At 38.4% G+C, this 26,656-nt stretch overlaps 6 protein-coding genes and 1 pseudogene across 6 annotated transcripts; 4 read left to right on the top strand and 3 right to left on the bottom strand.

Moving 5' to 3' along the window:
• Window positions 1-200: 200 nt before the first annotated feature.
• LOC125249335 lies at window positions 201-3,058 on the bottom strand (annotated as a pseudogene).
• Window positions 3,059-11,271: 8,213 nt separating this feature from the next.
• On the bottom strand, window positions 11,272-11,795 carry LOC125249346 (histone H2B-like). Its single transcript, XM_048161631.1, has one exon. It carries the CDS (start codon window positions 11,748-11,750, stop codon window positions 11,376-11,378), a length of 375 nt encoding a protein of 124 aa, XP_048017588.1. The 5' UTR covers window positions 11,751-11,795; the 3' UTR covers window positions 11,272-11,375.
• Window positions 11,796-12,158: 363 nt separating this feature from the next.
• LOC125249348 (histone H4) lies at window positions 12,159-13,105 on the bottom strand. Its single transcript, XM_048161633.1, has one exon. It carries the CDS (start codon window positions 13,058-13,060, stop codon window positions 12,749-12,751), a length of 312 nt encoding a protein of 103 aa, XP_048017590.1. The 5' UTR covers window positions 13,061-13,105; the 3' UTR covers window positions 12,159-12,748.
• Window positions 13,106-18,156: 5,051 nt separating this feature from the next.
• On the top strand, window positions 18,157-18,911 carry LOC125249343 (histone H1-like). The gene has a single exon (XM_048161628.1). The coding sequence runs from the start codon at window positions 18,235-18,237 to the stop codon at window positions 18,853-18,855; it is 621 nt and encodes a 206-aa protein (XP_048017585.1). The 5' UTR covers window positions 18,157-18,234; the 3' UTR covers window positions 18,856-18,911.
• A 638-nt stretch (window positions 18,912-19,549) lies between these two features.
• Window positions 19,550-19,991, top strand: LOC125249345 (histone H2A-like). Its single transcript, XM_048161630.1, has one exon. It carries the CDS (start codon window positions 19,582-19,584, stop codon window positions 19,966-19,968), a length of 387 nt encoding a protein of 128 aa, XP_048017587.1. The 5' UTR covers window positions 19,550-19,581; the 3' UTR covers window positions 19,969-19,991.
• A 3,843-nt stretch (window positions 19,992-23,834) lies between these two features.
• Window positions 23,835-24,341, top strand: LOC125249344 (histone H3). Its single transcript, XM_048161629.1, has one exon. The coding sequence runs from the start codon at window positions 23,886-23,888 to the stop codon at window positions 24,294-24,296; it is 411 nt and encodes a 136-aa protein (XP_048017586.1). The 5' UTR covers window positions 23,835-23,885; the 3' UTR covers window positions 24,297-24,341.
• A 1,223-nt stretch (window positions 24,342-25,564) lies between these two features.
• Window positions 25,565-26,084, top strand: LOC125249347 (histone H2B-like). The gene has a single exon (XM_048161632.1). The coding sequence runs from the start codon at window positions 25,606-25,608 to the stop codon at window positions 25,978-25,980; it is 375 nt and encodes a 124-aa protein (XP_048017589.1). The 5' UTR covers window positions 25,565-25,605; the 3' UTR covers window positions 25,981-26,084.
• The last annotated feature ends 572 nt before the right edge of the window (window positions 26,085-26,656 follow it).

Below are 26,656 nucleotides of genomic sequence, written 5' to 3'. Positions count from 1 at the left end.
TGTGTGTGTGTGTGTGTGTGTGTGTGTATATATATATATATATATATATATATATATATATATATATATATATATATATATATATATATATATATATATATATATATATATATATATATATATATATATATATATATATATATATATTGTAGAAGAATGTTAAAACACTGTGGTATCAAATGTTCAGACATGTTCTAATTTGTTACACTGTTAATATTATAAAAAATTGATAGTGTTATGATATTTGATAATATCTTCTTCTATTATACAGATGTTTTTATTTTTGACAGACACTTTTCAACATGTTACAAGTTTATTAATAGCCACACCTGTTAGGAAATGGTTGTCAATACAATCATTGTCTGTGTATTTTTTTTAATTAATTATTTAATTATTTATTTAAATATTTATTTAATTACATTTTTTTTTTAAATAAAGATTAATGCAAAAAATATATATATATATAATAATTGTATATGACACTTACCTATGGGGCTGGGGCTGATAGTGTCACTGGCTTCACTCACTCCCACTTTACCCACAATCCTGTAGCGGATCAAGTAATGCTTTTCAAACTCCAATCCAGTCAGAGTAAAGTCTTCATCAGGTGTGTTTCTGACAAGCCACTGTTCCTCAGAGCCAGAATCTGCTTTCACCAGCTTGTACTCCACTCTGTACTGCACAGTTTCTCCAGTCGGGGACTTCTGCAGTTTCAGGGACACACTGTGCTCCTTCACTTCCTTCACTTCTGGTCGGGGAGGCTTCGACACGGGCTGGAACTGTGTGTCTGTCAGCTGCCCTTTTTCATACAGATAGATGGAGGAGCCAGGATGGGATGGATCGGAAATGGCAGATAAAATGAATCGGTATCTCTTTTCATCTTTGTTAGCCTCTGAAAATCTTTTGAAAAGAGATAAGTTCTCTCTCATCTTTAAGATGACATTAAGATTGTTAAACCACTCTTTTGATGCTAACGTGAGAGAACACGGTTTCATTCCCTCATCTAGCTCTTTAAACTCAACATATTTCAGAAACTCCTTCAGGGTTGAAAGATACGGGTGTTCATACTTCAGAGATGTGAAGGTCAAGCACACCAAAACATCAATATCAGGATTAAGGAGGAGGATGTTGAGACTGTCTGCATCTTCAGTTTTGATTCCCTCCAGCTTCTTGGTTTGAGAACTCAAGAGGTTAAGTTCAGACTTTGCCTGATCTAACCACTGGTTAAGCATGTCAGCATTGAAAGGGGAGCTGTAGTGGATCTTCAGGATGTCTTCCAGTGACTTTTCCTCCATCTCTCCTCCTCATATATCAGGCAAGACCTTGGCCACAGCTTTCATGAGCACCATTTTGTAAATGTTAAGACAGTCCTGAAATGAACTGAGCCTCTCTTTGATGTCTTTGAAAACATTAACCAGTGTGTTATTTGAGAGATCATTACATCTCCTCTCTGCCTCTAACAGCCCCTCTATTATATCTTCAGTGTTGGAAACCAGACGTGTGGTGATTTCTCTCTCCAACTGAGCTGCTTTTGTATCCAGAAGAGAAAGAGGATAGAGAGAGACTTTTATTGGAACTGCATTATCTGGATTCTTCTTAAGTATTTTGGGGAGCTTCTTGTACACATCCAGGGCCTCCATGAAAGTGGTGGGGTTCTCATCAAGGCAGAAGTCACCATAAAATGTGCAGGAGATGCTCTCAGCCATTTTCTTTTCATCATTTGTCATATCTAAATGTCCTTTTCCATCAAAAGAAAATTCAGGGATGGCGTTGACCATGATATTCAGTTCTCCCTCAATCTTCTGCTTGTTTTCCTCTTCTGAAACTGTCCGATCAAACACCATGACGGCCTGAGCTCCGTACGTTACACCCATGACCAGTTTTCTGGTCAAACACCTCAGGATAGGTGATATGAGCTGAGCCCAGCTGGGTCATGGTCAGCTGGTCGAAACTGGTGGTTTCACTGTAATTCATTGTAACTCTGGACTGTTGGTTTGAGGATTTGGTGTCACGCAGGTATTTGGCAGATCCTCCCACCTCCACCAGTCCTCCCAAGAAGCTGGCCTTCAGGGAAGCGCTCACATCCAGGAGACTGGACTTACTAGAGAGAGAGTCAGAGCTGCTGAACTTCAAATCTGTCATGGGCTGTGGATGACTGTCCAAATCTTCACTCAGTGACTTCTTATCCCACAGAGTAACACCTGAAATGAGAAATGGCTTTAACAGTTACGTATGAGGACGCAATGAACTGTTGAAGCAAGCATGCCAATATTTTTGTGCTTCATCTTTTGTCTCAAAATGACCACACATGTACTGTTTTGTTGACTCATGTTTGGGTGAAAAAGGAATAACAATCATTTTAGTAGGTACAGCACCTGGAATGAAGGCATCCTTGCGGCAGTCATACAGCATACCAGGATACAGAGGTCTTCCCAGAGCTGCCACTTCAATGGTCTCTGATGCCATGACTGCAGTAAAGAACAATGAACAATGATGATTTACACATATGAAGTTTAATAATGACTACGTCATCATTCTGAAATTCTTTTTACGTGTTACTGATTTCATTAGTTCTCACATAAAATTCCTTAAAATGCAATCTAATTCAGTGTTTAAAAAACTCAAAAACAAATAAAGGCATAAATCCTTCCTTTACTGAATACAATCCAATAAATAATGTTTAACCATTGGCTGTGGTGAAATGACATATGCATCTGATTAGTCTGAAGACATAATGTTTATTCCTAATGCATTTTGAGTCTTCATGCAATACTGTTCAGATCAGCTCATAACATTCATGTCATAACATTACCTGTCCGTATCATTTTAAAGTGGTGTCTCACCTTGTGTGTATTCGTTATGTTCAGAAGTTGTCTGGTAATGTCTTCAGTTGAAGTCTGAAGCCAACTGCGTTCTTTGGTCATATTTATAGTACTTTTTTTAGGAAATGTTTCCTTAAAACATTTTTTCTGGAAGAAAAACTGGTTTCTGGTTAGACAGTGTATTGCTCAACAAGAGGGTAATTATCTGGCTCTGTACATTTTTCAGTCTAAATCACCCGTGTTTCCATTCGGTTTCTGTTACTGTCAGTTCCCTGTTCCTTGTTAGTTGGTTTGATTTGAGGTTATTTAGTCTTGTTTTTCAGGTCTTGTTTGGCCTTCTCAGTGTTAGTTGAATACGTTTCTTGTCTACATTTGTTCTGCTGTTATATCAGGACTCTGGTGTGATAGTTCGGGACTTGCAGCCCAGGCCGCTTATTCTTCAGTTGCCTTTCATTATTTTTTGTAATTTTTTTAATTATTTTTTTTATTTATTTACTTACTTATCTTTTACTGCACTTCATTAGTTCAGTGTCCAAACAGAAACCAGTTTTAAAACCTTTTTATACTTCATGTGTTTTGCTTCATTTTTAATGTTGTATCTTATATTTCATATTTGAACCTTTATAAACTAATGTATTTTAATGGGTCTATTTTTATTTTTTTATTTTTTTGTTCTTTTTAATTTTATTAATTGCTGTATTTATTGGTTCGTTCTTGTCTGTAAAGCACTTTGAATTGCATTAATTTGTTTAGAAAAGTGCTATATAAATAAAATTTGCTTGATTAGTTCACTTTGAAACGATAAATTACCCCAAGCTTTATTCACCCTCAAGCCATTCTAAGTGTATACGACTATCGTCTTTCTGATGAACACAGCTGGAGAAATACTGACAAATATCCGGACACATCCAAGCTTTATAATGGTAGTGAAAACGGTTCACGAGTATGAGTGTCTCCATCCACATCCATCCATCATAAACGTACTCCACACGGCTCTGGGAAATTAATAAAGGCCTTCTGAAACGAAGCGATGCATTTGTGTAAAAAATATATATATCCATATTTAACAAGTTATGAAGTCCAATATCTAGCTTCTGCCAGACTGCCTTCTGTATTCAAGTTACGAAGAAAGTGTAAACTGGCGTCGCATCAGTTTTTTCCAGAAATAGGGAAGGCGTAGGACGTAGTGTAAGCTTTATGAACTGCAAAAGTTTTACACTATAATTGATTATTTGATCAGTAATATTACAACTTTTCATCCAAAAATGTATTTTTCAAAATGTCCTATTTACAAATCATCTCTAAATGGTAATTTTCTGGAAAAGGTTACTACATGCATGAAAGTATGTATAATTTCTCTTCTGTGAAGTTCATTATGATTATATGTTACTTGGTGTGTCTTTTTTTATCTTTCACCTTTAACCCTATATGATTATTCATCAAGTGTGTTCACATACAGTGAACAAATAAATCTAGATTTTAATTCAAAGAGACAAGATGCATGACCTGTCATTTTATTCTGAACCCTTAACACCGGTGTGATCAGAACGTTCAGTGCATCACGTGATCAGCTGCCAAATTCAAATGTGATTGTACGCTTTGGCTGGCGCTAAACGAGAGACGGACGCGTGCAACGCTTTTCGTATATCACAAATATGCAGTGTTTTCAACCACATCAGTGTTATCAATTGTTGTAGAAACCGTGATATTGTCACACTTGGTTACAGCAAAGGATGCGGCAGGATCTAAGTGCGGCAGAAAATGGTTTATTAACAATAACTATAAACAATACACTTGACTGAGAAACAAACAGAAGTACACACAATGGAGAACTGACGAAGAACAGACTGAAATACAAGGCCTAAATAGAGCAAATTAACAGAGCAATAAAACTTGGAACTCAATGAATGAATAGAAACACATATTCAGAACAAACTCAAAAAGTGAACAATCAAACTCAAAACGTGACAGATACACTTAATTTTTCTGTATTCTTTGATGAATAGAAAGTTCAGTGAACAGTTCAATTGTCCTTTACACACAGAGATTTCTCCAGTTTCTCTGAACTTTTTGATGATGTTATGCACTGTAGATGTTGAGATTTGCAAAGATATTTTACATACAGTCAAACCAAAATTTATTCAGACACCTTATGCATTTCATTAATTTCATTAATTTAATTAATTCAGTTTATTCTCTATAGTTTCAAAAAATGGTAATAAAATATGACAAGATCTCAGAGTTAAACTGTGTCAGAAAAACAGCTGTTTTAAATTGTAATACTATTTCACTGTCACATGTCTGTCTGTTTTGGACTCTGTTCTGTTTGTGTCTTCCTTTGTTTCGTTTATTTAGTTGTCATGGTTTCTAATTTGATTAATGTCCTTGTTTCAGGTGTGTCTTGTTAGTTTCTCCCTTTGTTTGCCTTCTGTATATATACAGTGTATATATATATGTGTGTGTGTGTGTGTGTGTTTATTTGATTCTTCTTCTTTGTGCACCTATCTTTGTTCACAATATTACTGTTTTACTGAATTTTGGATTAAACAAATTCAGCCTTGGTTCGCAGAAGAGACAAAAACATTAATCGATTGTTTCCAAACTTTCGACAGGTACTGCATATTTTTGGCCTTATTCTGTGATCTTTTATTTTACATTGTATAAAATCCATAAAGACTACTGTTTATAGTACATAAACCAATCATAATATTGTCATAAAATATATGAAAAAATATTATAGATATTGATTATTGTTCAGTAGTTTATTTAATTTCTCATTAAAAGCAAATTGATTTCAAATTAAAAGCAAGAGATGAGATGAAAAAAATGAAAATAAAAAAAATCAGATAATAAAACTGGTATTATGCCTGACATTTCTGTGCCCCTCACTTCTGAAATGATGGCTATGTCTCTGCCTAAACCATAAATACTCACCCGCCCACAGGTTGAAGATCTTCAGGAAATGACGTAGAAGACTCCCTTGTGCTTTGTTTCTTTCTTGAGGCTCAGTTTGTAGTTATAGGTAAAGTCTACAGGAGACAATCGCAACTATAAAACAGTCCGCCAAAATCCAGTCAGTACATCAGTAACCAAACACAGATCACCCCCCATTTACTACCATAGTAGGAAAAATAAATGCTACGGTATCAGCTGGGGTGAGATCTGTTTGGTTACTTACATTCTTCCAAATATCGTCCTTTGTGTTCAGCTGAACAATTTTAAGCAAACAGGGTGCATAAAATATTGGTGTAAGATTATAGTATCATTCTCTTAATGGATAAAATATGATATTCCTAAAGAAAATGTTTAGAAAAAATAGAGTATACATTAGAGCAGTGAATCTCAACCTTTTTTGAGTAATGGTCCCCCGTCATATTTGGAACCATCCTCAAGGACCCCAGAATAAAATTGACTCATTGGTATCATTAAAGGTGCCCTAGATTCAAAAATTGAATTTACCTCGGCATAGTTGAATAACAAGAGTTCAGTACATGGAAATGACATACAGTGAGTCTCAAACCCCATTGTTTCCTCCTTCTTATATAAATCTCATTTGTTTAAAAGACCTCCGAAGAACAGGCGAATCTCAACATAACAACGACTGTTACGTAACAGTCAGGATCATTAATATGTACGCCCCCAATATTTGCATATGCCAGCCCATGTTCAAGGCATTAGACAAGCCAGTATTAACGTCTGGATCTGTGCACAGCTGAATCATCAGACTAGGTAAGCAAGCAAGAACAACAGCGAAAAATGGCAGATGGAGCAATAATAACTAACATGATCCAAGATATCATGATATTTTTAGTGATATTTGTAAATTGTCTTTCTAAATGTTTCGTTAGCATGTTGCTAATGTACTGTTAAATGTGGTTAAAGTTACCATCGTTTCTTACTGTATTCACGGAGACAAGAGCAGTCGCTATTTTCATTATTAAACACTTGCAGTCTGTATAATTCATAAACACAACTTCATTCTTTATAAATCTCTCCAACAGTGTGTAATGTTAGCTTTAGCCACGGAGCACTATCAAACTCATGCAGAATCAAATGTAAACATCTAAATAAATACCATACTTACGCGATTAGACGTGCTGCATGATGAACACTTTGTAAAGATCCATTCTGAGGGTTATATTAGCTGTGTGAACTTTGTTTATAGCTGTTTAAGGCAAGCGCGAGCTCCGGGGGCAGAGAGCATGAGATTTAAAGGAGCCGCGCTGGTAAGCCGCCTAACCCTAACCCTAATCAGCACGTTTATAATGATGCCCCAAAATAGGCAGTTAAAAAAATTAATTAAAAAAAAAAAAATCTATGGGGTATTTTGAGCTGAAACTTCACAGACATATTCAGGGGACACCTTAGACTTATATTACATCTTTTGAAAACATGTTCTTGGGCACCTTTAATGTCTTTGTGACAAACAAATGCAATCAAGTGTAATTTACTGCTACATTAGTTGACTTGTCCTATATTCATATAGTCAGTTATATTATACATATATTATCTTCTTTTATGGGAACATGTCAAATGTCAAAATATACAAAATAAAAAAAATAAATAAAAAAATAAATAAATCATATTCAGATATTTTATAAGGACCCCGTGGCATTACCGCTGGTTGAGAAACACTGAATTAGAGTATTGTGAGAAAAAAAAAAAAGTATCTGATGCTGAAGGTCTGAAATCAGTGAAAACTTTAAATCTAGATAGGCCAGAGTTTTATAAAGCAGTTTTTATTTGCCATGAAAGACTTGGACATTTAAAGGATTCTTGTGGCTTCTAGAGAAAACGCTCTTGAACTAATCTCCGGGAAAACAAGGGAAACCAGTTTTTCAAGAGACATGAGAGAAACTCTGAGGGGAAAATCACATACTGTCCATCGTTTGCAACGTTTGAGTGAAACATTCACACCCAACAGGAAACGACTGATCGCCTTCAGCTGATTCACGCCTGCAGTATAGGTTGTGCCGACCAAGAATGCGTATTTCCTCATGTGTGTATCTCACAGGTTTTTCCATTGGACTTTAATCCCAACCAGTAAATTAAGTTAAAGTTTGGTACTATGGCAGAAAAACAAACTCTCTATAATGAATTACTTTCACCAAATACATCATAAAATATAAATCGCAGCTGTGTAACAAGTGCATCAGAGCTACAATAAGCATCAAGATCCCAGCTATCAATAAAATAAAAGGTCCCCAGAATAGAGGTCTGCATTCCCGCGGCTCTCCTGCAGGACCTGGTCAGATTTACTGCAGCGAATGAAAGATAGTCGTGGTTGGTAACTCTGGTCTACTTTGGATGGGAACAGGCGGTCTGACAATAACCCAGCCGCTCCTGAGATCCTTTGACATCAGCGCATCCACACTTGAACTTGATGTGAACAAAACACTGGTTACATATGTAAGCGTGGTTCTGTGAATTCTGGACGCGTCAGCCAGCGCTCTAACCGGCGTTCTGTTTCATTCCTCCTGAACGGGATCAGTGGATGACCCTTACCAGCAAAGTCACGAGGAAATTAACTCACCAGAAGAAAAAACAGGATCACAGGCGATGCACAGCCAAGCTCACATCCTGAGAAACAGCAACAGTGATGTTGTAGAACACTGTTAGACATTTCAAGGGGTTTTTACAGATTTAAGGGTAATTAAGATTTACAGTACTATAACCGTATTTCAGTTTTACAGTAACTACATGGTACTGTAATTATGTAATACGGTGCAATTACAGTAAAAAACTCAGGTAATCAGTATTCTACTGTAATTATTTGTCCTAAATATAGATTTTATAATATTATATAGAATTAATTACATAAGTACTGAGATACAATTCAAACAGACAAAATTATTTCAAAAATATCATTTTTTTAATTATTTAAAACATTGCATATACATCACAAAATAAACAGTCTGCCAATGCTGGAAAGGATGTGTTAAAAATGACAATATTTACACTAATGAGAGAGTTTAGGGACAATAGTTTTGTGTTAATTTTAACTCATTAAGCTGTTATTGTTTTTTACAAAGTAAATGTGTCAAAAAGGTTAGCACAAAGATGTGTAAACTTGTTAAATTAACACATTATGTGTCGTCCTTCACTCCATGCATTATGTTAAAAAACAAAATTATGTAAAGTCAATGGTTGTTTAGCTTACTGTCAAAAAAATTATAATTAAATATCAAAAATATAAATACATTTTTAAACAGTCAAAAATGAAATGTCCAATGTCATTACTTACTCTCCCTCATGTCGTTCCACACCCGTAAGACCTTCATTCATCTTCAGAACACAAATTAAGATATTGTTGATGAAATCTGATGGTGAGGCCCCTATTGCCAGCAATGTGACTGAACCTCTCAAGATCCAGAAAGGAACTAAAGACATCGTTAAAACAGTCATGTGACTGCAGTGGTTCAACCTTAATGTTATGAAGAGACGAGAATACTTTTTGTCTGCCAAAAAAACAAAATAACTTTTCAACAATATGTATGATTTCAAAACACTGCGTCATGACCCATCTTTCTTGCAAAGACTGAGAAGCTCTTTTACACCAACACATGATACCCTCATCTATTACCAATTCACCTGCTAACTGACTGTTTAAAACAGTTTGACTTGGATATTAGGGCCCGATCACACGAAAATGCGTATATATAGTACAAGTGTGTAATCTCGTAGAATATATACGCCAAAATGAGTTTTGGCGTGCTTATGGTACGCAGTTTTTTGCGTGCATATGATACGCACTTTATGGCGTATTATACGTGACCCAGTCGTCTAGCATCACACTTTGGTCCTTGTCAAACTCGCTCAAATCCTTACACTTGCCCATATTTCCTGCTTCTAACATCAACTTTGAGGACAAAATGTTCACTTGCTGCCTAATATATCCACCCACTAACAGATGATCAGTGTTATTCTGGAGTTTGATTGTTTTCTGTGTTTCTTTTTCTATCTGTTGTCTGTGCAGATTGCTGACACCTGCTGCTGATCAGTGTGGAGATATAAGCGTCCGCAATCAGCCAAGAAGAGATTCATCTTGCTTGATGGTTTCCTTCACGTCTACATTCACAGACCCACTTGTTGTATAACTTGTGTGTGTTACTCTAACAATGCTGTGAAAATACGTGTTAAGGGTTTTGTAAGGAGTGTGTTCGAGTTGTTTTGACCTGGAGAGGATTTTCCTGTATGTTTTTCCACATTGAAACACTTGTGGTTCCAGCCTACAAAAAACCTTTTTGTAAACTTGTTTTCTTTAAATTAGGACAGGTTTTGTATTTATTTTGATCGTAGGCCTCATTGATCTGAGCTTATATTGGTCAGATATGACCACCCATTGAAAATGAATGTGGGAGTCAAAAACCAGAGAAACAATCAGTGTTCAGGAGCGTGTTCATCATGTTCATGTTCACATGTGATCTGGCAAAATAAAGGCCTCGGACCTGTGGATGTGTGGATACATGCAGACTCGTGCATCCGCGCACATACACACAATCATGTACACAAACCATTTTGAGTATTACAGGCTTTCCTTTTCACAAAGATGAACTTTATCCTCAGATCAATGAGGCCTATGATTAATCAGTTCCAAAAATAAATGCAAAATCTGTCCTAACTGAAAGACAACAAGCTGACAAAAAGATCCAATCCAATATTTGGTGATAAAGTAGCATAACGAGAGATTTATAAGCAGTTTTTTGCAGGCCTGTCATATTGAGCGGGAACACCACGAGCGTTAGAGGGTTTTCAACAGCACAAGAGTTAAACGCTTTCTCGTTTTGTGGATTGTTTTTCTTTTAGGGATTTTTATTTTAATATACAAGTTAGTTTCTGCTAAAATTAGTTAGCAGAATATTTTGTTATTTTTGGGATTGCATTTCCTGAAATAAATTGTATTATATTTTCACTAATTAGCCTTTATTATTCGCTACTCTTTTTGTCAGTAAAATAAAAGATCGCTTTATGGCTATCATGTTTTAAACAAATGAAAAGGTGTCAGGAGCACATCAACATCTCCCTTAATTTTTATTGTTAGTTTATTTTTCCCCTAGACCAAGAATTAAGGAAAGTAACTATATAACTAGTCAATTCAGTCCATTATAGATTATAGACCGTCTCTCTACATGTTGTATTTACTGGAGTTAAAGTTGGATGATTATTCTTGCCTTTATCCTCACCAGCCTCAGTCTGATTAACACAGAAGAAAAAAAAAGTTACTTGATTCTGACCTCAAATGGGAGAAAGTGGAGTGAGATCAGAGACCGTCATCCAAGGAAAAGTTTAGACATTCATAAAAACATTCTTAATTTTAGTAATTTTGAATAAACAAGCATGTAATTGAAACTAAGAATAACATTAGTCTGCTAGTCACATTTTGAGAGATAAACACATTAAACTTTCAGTCTGCAAAACACTTAAACTGAGAACTACCAAAACAGAAAAGGCAGCTTACACCCCTTTAATAATATCAAACATCAGAATCTCTTTTGTGTGAGTATATGGGTGGCTCTTAAAAGAGCCTTTGGGTGTGTGGGAGTCTCGGGGACTCTACTTGGAGCTGGTGTACTTGGTGACGGCCTTGGTGCCCTCAGACACGGCGTGTTTGGCCAGCTCACCGGGCAGCAGCAGACGCACGGCGGTCTGGATCTCTCTCGACGTGATGGTGGAGCGCTTGTTGTAGTGAGCGAGACGAGACGCCTCACCGGCGATGCGCTCGAAGATGTCGTTGACGAAAGAGTTCATGATGCCCATCGCCTTGGAGGAGATGCCGGTGTCAGGATGAACCTGCTTCAGCACTTTGTACACGTAGATGGCGTAGCTCTCCTTCCTGGACTTTCTGCGCTTCTTTCCTCCCTTACCGGCGGTCTTCGTGACGGCCTTCTTGGAGCCCTTCTTAGGCGCGGACTTGGCTGGTTCAGGCATGATGCTGAATGATCGCAGAACTGACGAATCAATGTGACTCACGAGCGACACAGAGGCTTTTATTCTCTACCATATGCTAATTTACACAGAGAGACGGGATCACCTGATTGCCTGTTTTCATAGGCCACACCCATAAACTCGTGTTTCACTGGACAACTCAAAGCCTCACGCGCTGAATGAGAGCCAATCACAGACTGTTAAATGATAGTCCCGCCCACCGCTTACAGTTTGAGCGACACCCCTCCCCCCAGTTTCCTTTGTTTCATTTCCCGCTCTTTATTTTCGTTTAATCGGATTTTGAAAAGACAAATATTCTGCAGGATTGTGTTTGAAAACTCCATATAGATTGAGAGAATTTTGGAGGGAAGAATGATTAAAAACAAAAAGTATCTTAAAAGCCTTCACTGGTCATATTTAGATTTGTCTTTATTTTGTAAGACACTTTAATTCAAAGTCTACAGGAATAAATCATGTCATGTGACACAAACTAGACAATTCGCAGTTTCACAGACGAGGATTAAAGCTAGTCTGAGACTAAAATACATGTTTAAGCTTTAACTAAAGAAACTTGTGCTGTCCTGTCTTAAAATATGTCTGTCATTGTTTTGTCTCAACAGTAATGTTTTTTCCTAAGACACATTTATATAAACTAATTAAGACCTAATTTATGATCTTAGTCTAAACGCTGTCTGTGAAACTAGATCTTAATCTCAGAGAAACGTGTTTCTGAAACAAAAATATTCTGGTCATGAAGTTTCACCTTAAAAGAGAAATAATACTCAGTTCTAAATACAATTACACTCATAACGTTAAAATAACTATTAAAAAGCCTCTATTTTCTATTAGATAACTTACATATTCTCATAGTTTACTCAGTTTTATTGTTTATGTCTGAATAACGCATGAATCAGTATGATCTGATCAGCTCTTTGTGTGTCAGAGTGTGTGGCTCTTAAAAGAGCCGTTGGGTTTGTGTAGTTTCTCCTGGTTTCAGGTGTTTATCCTCCGAAGCCGTACAAGGTTCGTCCCTGTCGCTTCAGCGCGTACACAACATCCATGGCGGTGACGGTCTTTCTCTTGGCGTGCTCGGTGTAGGTGACGGCATCGCGGATCACGTTCTCCAGAAACACCTTCAACACACCGCGGGTCTCCTCGTAGATCAGCCCGGAGATGCGCTTGACGCCGCCGCGGCGAGCCAGACGACGAATGGCGGGTTTGGTGATTCCCTGGATGTTATCGCGCAGAACTTTACGGTGACGCTTCGCGCCTCCTTTCCCGAGCCCTTTCCCGCCTTTGCCTCTTCCAGACATGATCACTGAACTCTATCAGACGATGATAACGAAAAAATGATAATTCAACCTTACAAGGAGCACTTTTACACTTGCTTACAGGACCTGACAGAAACCAGTCTCCAGTCACGTGGCGCAGCACGCCCCTCCCCAGTGGGCAAGTCAACTTTTGGTGCATTACCGCCACCAACTGAACTGGAGTCTGGAATGACAATGAGAAGGATAAAAATAACAATAAAATGCACATATTCTCCTGAAGTTTCCTGTATCCATTATACATTTTATTATAATTCTTCAGAACTTTTTATTACCTAATATTATTTGCACCTTCAGTTTGTATCTTTGTTTCCAGCATTTATCCTGATCTCAATCATGTCATTATTATTTCTTCTCTTCTTTTAAAGTCACTTCCAGTCTCATTATTTTCTTTTCTACTTTCTTTTGGATTTTATACAGATGTCTACCTGTCTTCTCCATATCCCATTTATGTTGCAATGATTTGATAACAGCTTGCTTCATAATCGTCTTTGCTTCTGCTTTACTGATTTTTACATCAATTTCCACATTATTTTTATTCAATGATCTTTTAGCATGTTTATCTGGCATTTCATTTCCATTAATTCCAACATGTGCTGGACCCATAAAAATGACACAACCCTGTCATGAACAGTTGCATTATTTCTATGATAATATCTTGTCTAGGGTGACCATATTTTGATTACCAAAAACCAGGACACTCGGCCCGGCAATGAGATACTCAAATGACACTCAAAGTTTACTCAAAGATGCCTTATAATTTCAATACATTTAAAGTATGCCTCTGTATGTATAGAAAATTGTTATATTACAAAATACTATCTATAACCAAAGACACAAATTCAGATAGGCTTCTCAGCGGTTACTTAACATGTTTTATTATGACAAGTTTCAAAAATAACGAATTAAATAATGATAGAAATAATGTCTCTTCTGTAAAGATATAGATATTTTTTGTTAGTTAGTTTTTGTAAGTTTGTGAGAGCTATTTTTGTTAAATTTGGATTGCTAATATAGCAGAGGTATTGGTGCAAATTCTTGGGAAAATGAGATCCAGGCAGTAGATAAAATAAAAAAAATTATTTATTCATTACAATTAAATTTAGCCTGACACGCAAACTTTAATCGATAATGAAAATACTTAATAAAACCAAAAGGTAAAATAACAACCATAAAGGAGCAGTCAATAGTTAATAATAAATTTAGAGTATTGTATCTAATAGATGAAGATCAAAAAGAATTAAAACATTAAGACATTTGCAGATAAGAGAGAAGAAGCAGAAGCCCAGGAGAGCAAAGGAGAGAAAAAGCTGAATTATCAACAACTCAGTCCATATTATACCATAAGCATACAGGGAGATTCCCAACCCACTCAAACTGATGTTTCTGTTAAACTGAAAAAGGTTAATTTCACCCGTTACGTCGTCCACTGGTCCAGTGTCAAAAATAGTTGTTTTAACCCTTAGGAAATTTTGCACTTCTTGCACTATTAAATGTCAGCAGACATGTTTTAATCAGATTCAAATGAGCACTAGGCTAATTCTGAGAAACCAATGTCTAACCACAAACGTGTCAGCGTGACCTGTCACACCGGAACACTTGAACAATTGAACATAACAAGCATACTCTTAAATATAAAATATCAAATAACCATAAAGGTACAATAACATGTACATACTTGAAAATATGATAAGGATTAATATATTAAGTAGAAGTACATAAATATATGAAATCAAAAGTAAAACTGATAAATCATAAGCCATAAATGATTAACATAAATATTAATAAAAAGGCATGAATATTAATATTGACCATTGGATGCATCAGGTATTTTTTTAGTTATTTATTAGTTATTTATTTTTCTAATACTTTTCTTCTTCATCCTCGTTTTCCTCTTCATCCTGTTTTTCTTCCTCATCCTCCTTGTTTGCCCATCTATATTTTGCTGTAGAGCTGATCTTTACAAGCAGTTTTTTTGTTGCTTATCAAATAAGCATGAAAGTTATAAAGAAATGTATATAGACTTATCAGCTGTTGCATCGCAAGGTACAAGCTGAACTCATAGTAGACGATAGCTGAAGGTTGCTCTGCTGTTACACAAAGTATCTGTTATTCACTTACAGACGACTGCACAAATCGTGCATACTAATGAAAACATTATAAATTGTTACCTAGAAATAAACAACTGTAGTTTAGCCATAAGTCACCCACGATGCTGAGCATATAGTTATCTTAATGGAATAATCCACTAATGTCTTGAGATACAATGTGAACTAATGTTCTCAGTTGGACGTGCAATCGTGCATGTCTGCGAAACTCATTTATAATTAATGTATGCTCTGCCTTCGGAAACCAAAAATCTCAGAATCTGAAAATCTCGTAACACCGGTCTTATTGGATTCTGGATCCTTTACCATCTGTATAAATTTGTACATTATCATAGTAAATCCGTTCCATATTTGATTTACTTCATTTATTGTACTACTATTGGATTGTTCCACTTTTAGTAAATACAGATCTATTGCAGGCATTTTAAATAACCACGGAGGGAGTACAGCTATAGGAACTGCATCACTATATTTCCTATTTACTAAATCCATTGTTTGTGCCTTTTCTTCTGCTATCCACCCAATGCTTTTTATATTTGTTCTCTCACGCTCCAAACAATCTTCAAATATCGCCTTAGTTAGATGCATACTGTTGTGGCCTTTTGAAGATACCAAATAAGTCATTTTTAATTGCATTTAAATGCAATTGCATTATTTTTCTTAAAGCTGCAGTAGGTAACTTTTGTAAAAATGTATTTTTTACATATTCGTTAAACCTGTCATTATGTCCTTACAGTAGAATATGAGACAGATAATCTGTGAAAAAATCAAGCTCCTCTGGCTCCACCCAGTGGTCCTATTGCCATTTGCAGAAATACACCGCTCCGGTAAGAAACAACCAATCAGAGCCAGGAGGAGTGTCTTAGCAGTGTCAATCATGCTTGTGTGCGCTGATCACACCACTCTCATGCAGAGCGCGTACAGGCGTTCAAATTCAAGATTACCGATGTGCCGCAGCTTTGCTCATGGCGGACAAACAAAACTCCTAGCCGCATAACATACAGATAAAATGTCATGCACTGTGCAAAGCATCTATTGAAAGCTTCACTGGCTTGTCATGTTGCTGAAATAATGTACTAGCAAACCTTATTTAGCATTACATATCGATAGAATAATTACTTGCATATTGTAACGTTAGTTACCGTTATATTATCTTACTAGCTATTTATTACTTATAGAAATAGTGCAACGTCATATAGTTACATTACATGTATTGCAAAATACGTAATGTTTTGAGGACCAAGTTTGTAGTCAAAGTATAGGCAGGCCATAGTCAATGTAAATCAAATTGGTGATGTTTCCTCCGTACCAGTGAATGTGCCATAACTTTATCCGCCGTCATCGGTGGCCCTGCTTGCTTACTATAGCCTGCGCGTTCACGGCAGGCTCCGTTGTGATGGGGAAGAGCTGTGGAGGGAGGGCTGTAGCGCAGCAGAGAGCGAGGGGGAGTGACACCCCTTTTGTCACCTCACGTACCCCAGTTTAGGGTTGGAGATGAACTTTATAGTGATCAGTATATACTGAGCAAAACCTCAACATCTGTGTAAATATATCATATTCTGTAAAAAAAGAGACTGTTTTATGATTTAGTTTCAATGGTTAAATGAGCAGTATCACACGAGTAGCCGTGCGATATGGCTGTATATCAGCACGCTGTGATTCGTCCGTAGGCAGAGGCCTCAGGCCGCAGGTCATATTGCGTTTATACAACAGTCCGACGGCACGAGTGTGTAAATAAATAAGAACAACAACGGAGTGTCTTTAAAACCCTCTTTTGTGCAGCACTACTTCCTTCCGCCACGGATTCAAATCTCAGGTTGTCAGTTGGACCAAGCCTCCGTTACTAACTCTAAAACGTCACTTCAGAACTAGTAACGAAGGAACGTTGAGTCGCTTCATTGAAACACATTGAATTTTGTACAGTATTAGAGAGAGAGAGAGAGAGAGAGAGAGAGAGAGAGAGAGAGAGAGAGAGAGAGAGTAGGCTATTACCTGTGTCTGGTATATTGCATTACATTCATTCTTCAAGTCGATGTCCATAATATTATATCCTTTATACAAGTCCGTTTGAATGTCCGCTGAGGAAAGCGATCTTTGTTTTTGTCCTTTTTTACAGCTTTGGGAATCCATTACACCACAGCGCTAAAACAACTTCCTTTTACTGTTTTATGATTTAGTTTTAATGGTTAAATCAAAATATAACACAATTACATCAAGTGACCTGTGTTTTATTATTTACATTTGTTCATTTAGCAGATGATTTTATCCAAAGATATTCATGAAGGAAAACAGTCTTAAAGAGGAAATGACATGATAAATGATGACAATACAAACATTGACCAGAAAAGTACAGGCTAGAACAAAGAGGAAAAGAAGAAATAGAGAGAAATGTTGTTTTTAAGTCACTTGCTGCTCCTTGATGTAAATGAAGAACTGATTCAGATGAGCTTCAACACAATCCTCATTCTGATGCTGAAAACTGATTATAAGGACAGATGAAGGTGAAGATGAGGGTGATGAGAGTCACAGACAGACTCCGGATGATGTTCATGTGCTTCAAGCGCCCAAAACAGCAGCTGTATGAAAGCCTCCTCTCGCCCCTCACTGATGCTGATTTCATTCAAGTCTCTTTCAGACTGTTTGCTGAACACACAGAGGAGCGTTCAGGCTTTCAGCAACTTTATCACTTTAAATATCCAGCAGATTCACACGCGGCTTTTCCCCGTGACTGATGCTCGCCTCGGATTTGATCTGACGGAGGCAAAACAAACATTTCCTCTCGCCGTATTTTAGTCTCTAATGAAAGCTCAGAACCTCTGCTTGCTGCTCGCTTTGTTTCGACTGTGACAAACTATTTTACTGCTCCAGTTTCGCCCCAAATGTGAGAGAAGAAAACACACGCGCGAGCGGCTCGTGGACGCGCACAGACGCGGAGCGGCCAGGTTGAGTCTACGAGGTTCTCATGTGTTGTTTAAGAGCGCAGCGCCGCGCGAGCGCTATTCATTGCTGAAAGCAGACAGCGTTTGAGAGACTCGATCCGATCAGAGAGAGATGGCAGAAACCGCCCCAGCCCCGGCTGCTGCCGCCCCGGCCAAAGCGCCCAAGAAGAAGTCCGCTGCGAAAGCCAAGAAAGCAGGTCCAGGCGTCGGTGAGCTCATCGTCAAAACTGTGAGCGCGTCCAAGGAGAGGAGCGGCGTGTCCCTCGCCGCCCTGAAGAAAGCTCTCGCTGCCAGCGGCTACGACGTGGAGAAGAACAACTCCCGCGTCAAGATCGCCATCAAGAGCCTGGTGACTAAAGGCACCCTGGTGCAGGTCAAAGGGACCGGCGCCTCGGGCTCATTCAAGCTCAACAAGCAGCAAGCCGAGACCAAGAAGAAGCCGGCCAAGAAAGCGGCTCCTAAAGCCAAGAAACCCGCGGCCAAGAAACCCGCTGCGGCCAAGAAGCCCAAGAGCGCCGCGGCAAAGAAGCCCGCCGCGAAGAAATCGCCCAAGAAGGCCAAGAAACCCGCCGCCACAGCCGCTAAGAAGGCCACGAAGAGCCCCAAGAAGGCGAAGAAGCCAGCAGCCGCTAAGAAAGCAGCCAAGAGCCCCAAAAAGGCCAAGGCGGCTAAACCTAAGGCGGCAAAGCCTAAAGCCGCCAAGCCTAAAAAGGCAGCTCCCAAAAAGAAGTAAAAATCTAGTTTGTTCCTCAACGGCTCTTTTAAGAGCCACCCACTAACTCTGAGTAAAGAGCAAAACTCCTGTATTTAATCATTTCTTGTAAATGTTCAAAGGAAATAGTTAAGATGACATTTTTGAAAACTGTTCTTAATAATATAAAATATTTATATGTAGTTTTCACTGTATCACTTAATTTCAGTGAACCATTATATATAGAAGAAATTATTTCAAACAACAATATGAAGTGATAAAACTCCAGTATTACAATATGAACATAATTCTGTAGTTTCAGAAGGTCAAAGGGCACAAAATATAGTGTGAAAGTGAAGCACTTTTGGCAGGAACAGCGTATAATATCCATATTCCATGTTAGTGTGTGTCAAACCCCAGTAGCATATTAATATTGATGTGAATTATTTGAAAAACTTGTTTAACATTTCACCATTTTAGTTCATTTTAACTGCACACAGAAAAACCACATTGTTCAATGAATATTTAGGAAATCTAATTATCTTAAAATCTGTTATGCTTTTATATTAATTTTCTATCAGAAATATTTCACTAGTTTCGTCTTTAAAAGTCAAGGGGTTGGGCTTTAGAGGGAAGTTCAGTGATTGGATGAAATCTGAACAGACTCTAAACCAATGAGCGACTGGCACTCTCCTATAAAGACAGTGTGTGCAGGATTGAGTTTTTCATTCTCTTTCATTGATAAAGTTACAGTAACTGAACTCCAGAATGAGCGGCAGAGGCAAAACCGGCGGCAAAGCGAGAGCGAAAGCCAAGACTCGCTCCTCCAGGGCAGGACTGCAGTTCCCCGTCGGTCGTGTTCACAGGCTTCTCCGCAAAGGCAACTACGCAGAGCGCGTCGGTGCCGGTGCTCCTGTTTATCTGGCGGCTGTGCTCGAGTATCTGACCGCTGAGATCCTGGAGTTGGCTGGAAACGCCGCTCGGGACAACAAGAAGACCCGCATCATTCCCCGTCACCTGCAGCTGGCGGTGCGCAATGACGAGGAGCTGAACAAACTTCTGGGCGGAGTGACCATCGCTCAGGGCGGCGTGCTGCCCAACATCCAGGCCGTGCTGCTGCCCAAGAAGACCGAGAAGCCCGCCAAATCCAAATAAACCAGCTCCAGTCTCTCATTAAACCCAAAGGCTCTTTTAAGAGCCACTCATTTCATCTGATAGAGAGCGCTTCCCTTTTAATATTTAGACATCATAAACGCAGTGGAGTGAAATAAAAATGACCTATCAAAACAATCAGAAATATGGTAAATGCATCAATAATTACAAATTCAATAACTGCTACAAGATGTGCATGTATAAATGAGCCATTCCACCCAATGGGTGACATTTGTTGTAACTCTTCAAAATTGAACTTTTTTTTTTTTTTTAACTGAATCTATATTACATTGATTTTATTTTTTACAAGGTTTCAATGCAGAAGATGGATGCATGTTTTCTCAGTCCTTTTACCAAAACTCATTTGCTGTGTAAAAGCATGTCAGTTAATTCCTTTATATTCACCTACAGAAAGTTCATTTTGAAAAAATGGATGGTTATTTGTGACAAAAAAATAACTTTATATTAAGGTAAGGTGTATTTAATAAGCGCAAAACATTTTTTTTTTCATTTAAAAGACAGAAGCTTTAAGTTAATTGTGTAAATGATGGATCAAACAAAACTGATAAAAACAGTGGTTTAAGTTTATTATTTTTTTTTTTAGTAAAATAAATTTGGTAACAGGAATGAGTGTCCATATGTGTGAGAAAGAGAGTGTGTATATGGCCGTGTGTGTGAGTGAGATTTCTGTGTTGAAGGGATGTTGTGATAGTAGTACTTCACAGTGAAGGAGGTGGAGAGAGAGGGGGGAAAGGAGAGGGTTGCGGGTGCGTTTCACTCGTTCTCTTGCAGCATGTCATGGGTGTGTGTTTCTGGCACCTGCAAAGTATAGATTCTCTCCATCTTCTACAAAACAAAATAAAGAAAAAGACAAAAAGATGAAGTCACGTCGTGGTGGACTGGCTCCCTGCAAGTATGTCATTCACACTGTAAAAATAATCCTAAATAAATCTACAATTGAAGTAATTTCAACTGTAAAACTCATGAAACATAGTATTATATCAACTAATAATCACACAATTAAATCAACAAACCAGAGGACTCTACTCACTTATTTTTCATATGAGTAACAGGATTGAGTTTTTAAGCAAAAAATATCAAAAACATGACATATGGCCACATGGAGTACATGCTAATAGCATGAGGACACTGAGCAAATACTAGTGACTTACCTAAAGTTAATATTTTTAAAATAAACAAATAACATCTAAGAAATAATGTAGGTAACAGGACAGTACGTTGAGATTGACCTTCTCAGTCATAGTTACAATTTCATCAAATATACAGAAATTAAAATGAGAGGACTTACTTTTGGTCTTCTCATGGCCTGCATAAGATCCAGATGATGCAACTTCCTGTTGAAAATGTGTCTTGTGGAATGTTCCAAGTTTTTCAGAGGAGGAAATGTGTGAGGGTAACAGGACTGAAAACCTGGGGACACGACTAAAATGTGTATTTTATATAACATACTATGGATTTCTAAAGAAATTTATTTTTGTTTAGCATAGATGGTATACGGAGTAACACAACAATGCAAAAATAATAAGATTTCTGAAAGATTTTAATGATTATATTTCATAATAAAGTTTAAATAGCGGGGACATGTGACAAATGCTATTCTTTAGTATTCTCAGTAGATTTTAATAATGCTTTAAATTATTTATTTTAAATTTGCATTTAGAGAAATGTTCAGGACATTTTACTTAATAAAATAAAGTTAAGTTAATTTTCATGCATATTTATACATAAAATATCCTGGGGACAGAAATGGCACTGATTTGGTGGAATGACCCAAACATGATTCTCTAATGTGTCTGATAGAGATCATCAGGTGTAGAGTTGTTTAGAGACATTCACACCCCCAACCCACTTATCCTAAAATACATATGTTTACCAAGCTCTGATTATGTATTTAATATTACATTAATAGATTGTCCAAAATAAAAATCAATTCATATGGTCTTCAGGGGATGTCTGGAGTAACAGAAGTTTATCAGTGTTTCTCTAAGGAGCGAAACTCTAGTGTGTGTGACTGACTGCAGTGCTTTAAACAGACTGTCATGTGATTTAGTTCTGATCCGAGATCTGCACAATCACTTGTCTGGCTATCACCAGACTAAGCTCAATTAAAATTTGTTTGCTAAACTAAAGAAGTCATTCAGCATTGTCGAGAGGTTAAAAGGAATTGGACTGACGCTCCTGCTTGCTGTCACTTCTCTATCGTCATCGTGTTATACCCGCCAATAGCGAGCAAGGTGGATAAGAAAGTCTGTGATTGGTTCCCGCAAAAGTGTAACAGAAGCAGTAGAAATGAATGTACGGGTTTCCAGACTGAGTTGCCGGGCGAAATCAAATCGCCGGCAGATCAGGCTGGGTTTACCCAGTCTGCACAATCACTGAATTAAGGGAGTATTTCAGCACAATAAACACAGCAGTGTGAGTGTAAGTCTGTGGGTGTGTGACACTGTCTGAACCATAGACTGTAAAACAATATGGACGTAGCGTCCGTGACGTCACCCATAGAGTTCTGAACAGCAGTTTTGACGCCTAAATGAGGCCGCGGCCATCTTAGCTGCGCGTCACAGCACGTCACTCCCGGATAACTGAAAATGGGCAAAGAGGCGGGGAGGTGGTTTGAGCTGATGTGACTGGTTGCTGAAACCACGCCCGCCTAGCTCGACATAACCATGTTAGCAGCAAAGGAGCTATATATCTATCTTAGATACGATCTAAAATATTAATGAAGATAAGTTTTATCATCAGAACATTCTAAAGGTTTACTGTCAATCTACGGTGTTTTTTAAGATATAGATCCTCCAACACCAGTAGTGTTGGGTGTGCAAATAACAACATGGAAAATCAAATGGGACTTCATACCTTTATAATGAAATAGAGATCGCGAGATGAATCCAATCCGTGGCACTTGGGTAAAATATGAGTGTCCATTGCAAAACAAAAAAACATTTCACATTTCTTCTGAATGATCTGCTCTGTCGTCGTTCTTCAAGAAAGGATGCAATCTGAGCAGCCTTTATGTTGTAAAACTGTATACGATCGTATATAACAAACAAATGAGCCTGTGTCCAAAGTATATTTTTTTCAAAATAGTGCAGCAGTTTTAGTTATAATATCCAAGCAGTGCTGTCGGATTTTGATATCCTCCCGCCATTGTCATTGCAGTAAATCTCACAACCAAAACTTTCAGCCAATGCCACGATCCAACAACGTGTGTTCTGTGTCTCTTCCCCATGCATGCACATCTACACAGACACACATCAGTCTCGAATATTATGCAGCAAGCCATATTTTATAATTGTATAAAATAATCAAGCACAAATACGGCTGAGATGCCAAATTCAGCGGCAGCTGAGGCAACATGACGGCTCACAGACAGCAGCGCAATCTACCTGTCACTCAAGTGACCACGCCCTTAATTATGCAGAACTTTAAGGCTTAATATAATTTAAACGGATAAGTTATAAAAAAATTCACCCCCCTCAGAGTTGTCATGAAGGGCAAAAATAGCAGTATAGACCAAAACCACAATTTGAACCAACTTGTAAACATGTTTTTTTCTGCTATAAACTTGGCCAATTTAACATGGGACTCTATGAGATTCTGCTCTCTTTTGGAGTCTGTCCCTAGCGGCCAGTCGATGAATCGCAGTTTAAGTTACTTCCGTATTGGCTTCACGAGAGAAAGGGGGAGGTTGCCGCTTGGTCTGAACAAAGCGTCTTGAGCGGGAAACCCTCCGCGTGTTTGAAAAGAGGAAACGCGCACGTCACACTCTAGCCAATCACAGGCCTCGGCGCCCCCTAGCGACACTATGAGCTCGTGGCCGCGCGATGCTTTAAAAGCAGGAGTGAAACATCAAGCCGCATTTCCAGCACAAGCAGGACAGAGAGAAGGAGAGTTGAGCAATGGCAAGAACCAAGCAGACCGCTCGTAAATCCACCGGTGGTAAAGCCCCGAGGAAGCAGCTCGCTACTAAAGCAGCGCGGAAGAGCGCGCCAGCCACCGGCGGCGTCAAGAAGCCCCATCGCTACAGGCCCGGGACCGTGGCTCTCCGAGAGATCCGCCGTTATCAGAAGTCCACCGAGCTGCTGATCCGCAAACTGCCTTTCCAGCGGCTGGTGCGAGAAATCGCTCAGGACTTCAAGACGGATCTGCGCTTCCAGAGCTCCGCTGTCATGGCCCTGCAGGAGGCCAGCGAGGCTTATTTGGTGGGTCTGTTCGAGGACACCAACCTGTGCGCCATCCACGCCAAGAGAGTCACCATCATGCCCAAAGACATTCAGCTGGCCCGCCGCATCCGCGGAGAGCGCGCTTAACCCGCATCAGCGCTTCACCCCAACGGCTCTTTTAAGAGCCACAAACCTGCTCTGAACGAGACCATTTCCAGCGACAATAATTATTACGTAAGTTTTGGTATTATAGAGTCGAACCAAAGTGTCAAAGATAAATATATGCACGTTATAAAGCATGAGTTTTGAGGCTTTTTTTTCTCCTAATTTAAGCTCATGTTTTCACTTCAAGAATGAAATTGGAGGTGACTTTACTTTTATAAAGTAAAATAATGCTGTATATGTTAATACTCTGAGTGAATACATGCACAGAGTGATAATTCCTTATGTAACTTTACATTTTTATTATAGTAAGCATGGATAGCATATGCTGCACAATAATATGATTTTTTTTTCTAAATTTATTCAGGGACTATATATATAATTTAAAATGTACATCGGCAGTAAAGTATAAGTATCAAACGTAATTCAGCATTTTAGCATTGAAGTTTAGGGTCATGTGACGCGGCGCTGGTTTCTGTCAGGTCCTGTAAGCAACCAATCTTCGGAGGATAAACATGAAACCAGGAGAAACTACACAAACCCAACGACTCTTTTAAGAGACACACTAGTCATGATTAATGACAATTGCAGTTATTTTCTGGTTAGAGAATCAACTTTATTAATGAACTCATAAATATAGTTTCACAATGATGTGTCGAGACTGTCAACAGCATCTTCTCATTATCTTTAACCAACATGATAGATGAAATATAATAGTTTAAATGGCGCACGGAGATCTTTATTACACGATGTTACGGTCTTTAAATAAGGCGTTTCAAAAAAATATTAGATCAGAAAGGACCGTAAGTTAGAAGTGTAAATGGAGAAAACAGAAAAGAAAAATTATTTTATACAAAAATGGGCGTTTATTTACTATTTTTGTAGTTTAAACAGGTCAACAACAGTTAAATAATGAAGAAAGAGTGTCTTATTTGTGTCTTTCCTCCCAAAGTCCATCAATGTGTCTATAAGAGGTTTTAAAATTTTACGATTTATTTTCTCAAACTAATGAATAAAAAGAGCGGGAAATGAAACAAAGGAAACTGGGGGGAGGGGTGTCGCTCAAACTGTTGGCGGTGGGCGGGGCTATCATTTAACAGCCTGTGATTGGCTCTCATTCAGCGCGTGATGCTTTGAGTTGTCCAATGAAACACGAGTTTATGGGTGTGGTCTATGAAAACAGGCAATCAGGTGATCCCGTCTCTCTGTGTAAATTAGCATATGGTAGAGAATAAAAGCCTCTGTGTCGCTCGTGAGTCACATTGATTCGTCAGTTCTGCGATCATTCAGCATCATGCCTGAACCAGCCAAGTCCGCGCCTAAGAAGGGCTCCAAGAAGGCCGTCACAAAGACCGCCGGTAAGGGAGGAAAGAAGCGCAGAAAGTCCAGGAAGGAGAGCTACGCCATCTACGTGTACAAAGTGCTGAAGCAGGTTCATCCTGACACCGGCATCTCCTCCAAGGCGATGGGCATCATGAACTCTTTCGTCAACGACATCTTCGAGCGCATCGCCGGTGAGGCGTCTCGTCTCGCTCACTACAACAAGCGCTCCACCATCACGTCGAGAGAGATCCAGACCGCCGTGCGTCTGCTGCTGCCCGGTGAGCTGGCCAAACACGCCGTGTCTGAGGGCACCAAGGCCGTCACCAAGTACACCAGCTCCAAGTAGAGTCCCCGAGACTCCCACACACCCAAAGGCTCTTTTAAGAGCCACCCATATACTCACACAAAAGAGATTCTGATGTTTGATATTATTAAAGGGGTGTAAGCTGCCTTTTCTGTTTTGGTAGTTCTCAGTTTAAGTGTTTTGCAGACTGAAAGTTTAATGTGTTTATCTCTCAAAATGTGACTAGCAGACTAATGTTATTCTTAGTTTCAATTACATGCTTGTTTATTCAAAATTACTAAAATTAAGAATGTTTTTATGAATGTCTAAACTTTTCCTTGGATGACGGTCTCTGATCTCACTCCACTTTCTCCCATTTGAGGTCAGAATCAAGTAACTTTTTTTTTCTTCTGTGTTAATCAGACTGAGGCTGGTGAGGATAAAGGCAAGAATAATCATCCAACTTTAACTCCAGTAAATACAACATGTAGAGAGACGGTCTATAATCTATAATGGACTGAATTGACTAGTTATATAGTTACTTTCCTTAATTCTTGGTCTAGGGGAAAAATAAACTAACAATAAAAATTAAGGGAGATGTTGATGTGCTCCTGACACCTTTTCATTTGTTTAAAACATGATAGCCATAAAGCGATCTTTTATTTTACTGACAAAAAGAGTAGCGAATAATAAAGGCTAATTAGTGAAAATATAATACAATTTATTTCAGGAAATGCAA

This window comes from Megalobrama amblycephala, linkage group LG16, assembly GCF_018812025.1.
Source record: "Megalobrama amblycephala isolate DHTTF-2021 linkage group LG16, ASM1881202v1, whole genome shotgun sequence".
Classification (NCBI taxonomy): domain Eukaryota; kingdom Metazoa; phylum Chordata; class Actinopteri; order Cypriniformes; family Xenocyprididae; genus Megalobrama; species Megalobrama amblycephala.
This window is presented reverse-complemented; position numbering and strand designations above follow the sequence as displayed.

Coding starts and splice junctions, on each gene's coding strand:
- LOC125249346 (XM_048161631.1), bottom strand. CDS start 11,750: ATGCCTGAACCAGCCAAGTCCGCGCCTAAGAAGGGCTCCAAGAAGGCC.
- LOC125249348 (XM_048161633.1), bottom strand. CDS start 13,060: ATGTCTGGAAGAGGCAAAGGCGGGAAAGGGCTCGGGAAAGGAGGCGCG.
- LOC125249343 (XM_048161628.1), top strand. CDS start 18,235: ATGGCAGAAACCGCCCCAGCCCCGGCTGCTGCCGCCCCGGCCAAAGCG.
- LOC125249345 (XM_048161630.1), top strand. CDS start 19,582: ATGAGCGGCAGAGGCAAAACCGGCGGCAAAGCGAGAGCGAAAGCCAAG.
- LOC125249344 (XM_048161629.1), top strand. CDS start 23,886: ATGGCAAGAACCAAGCAGACCGCTCGTAAATCCACCGGTGGTAAAGCC.
- LOC125249347 (XM_048161632.1), top strand. CDS start 25,606: ATGCCTGAACCAGCCAAGTCCGCGCCTAAGAAGGGCTCCAAGAAGGCC.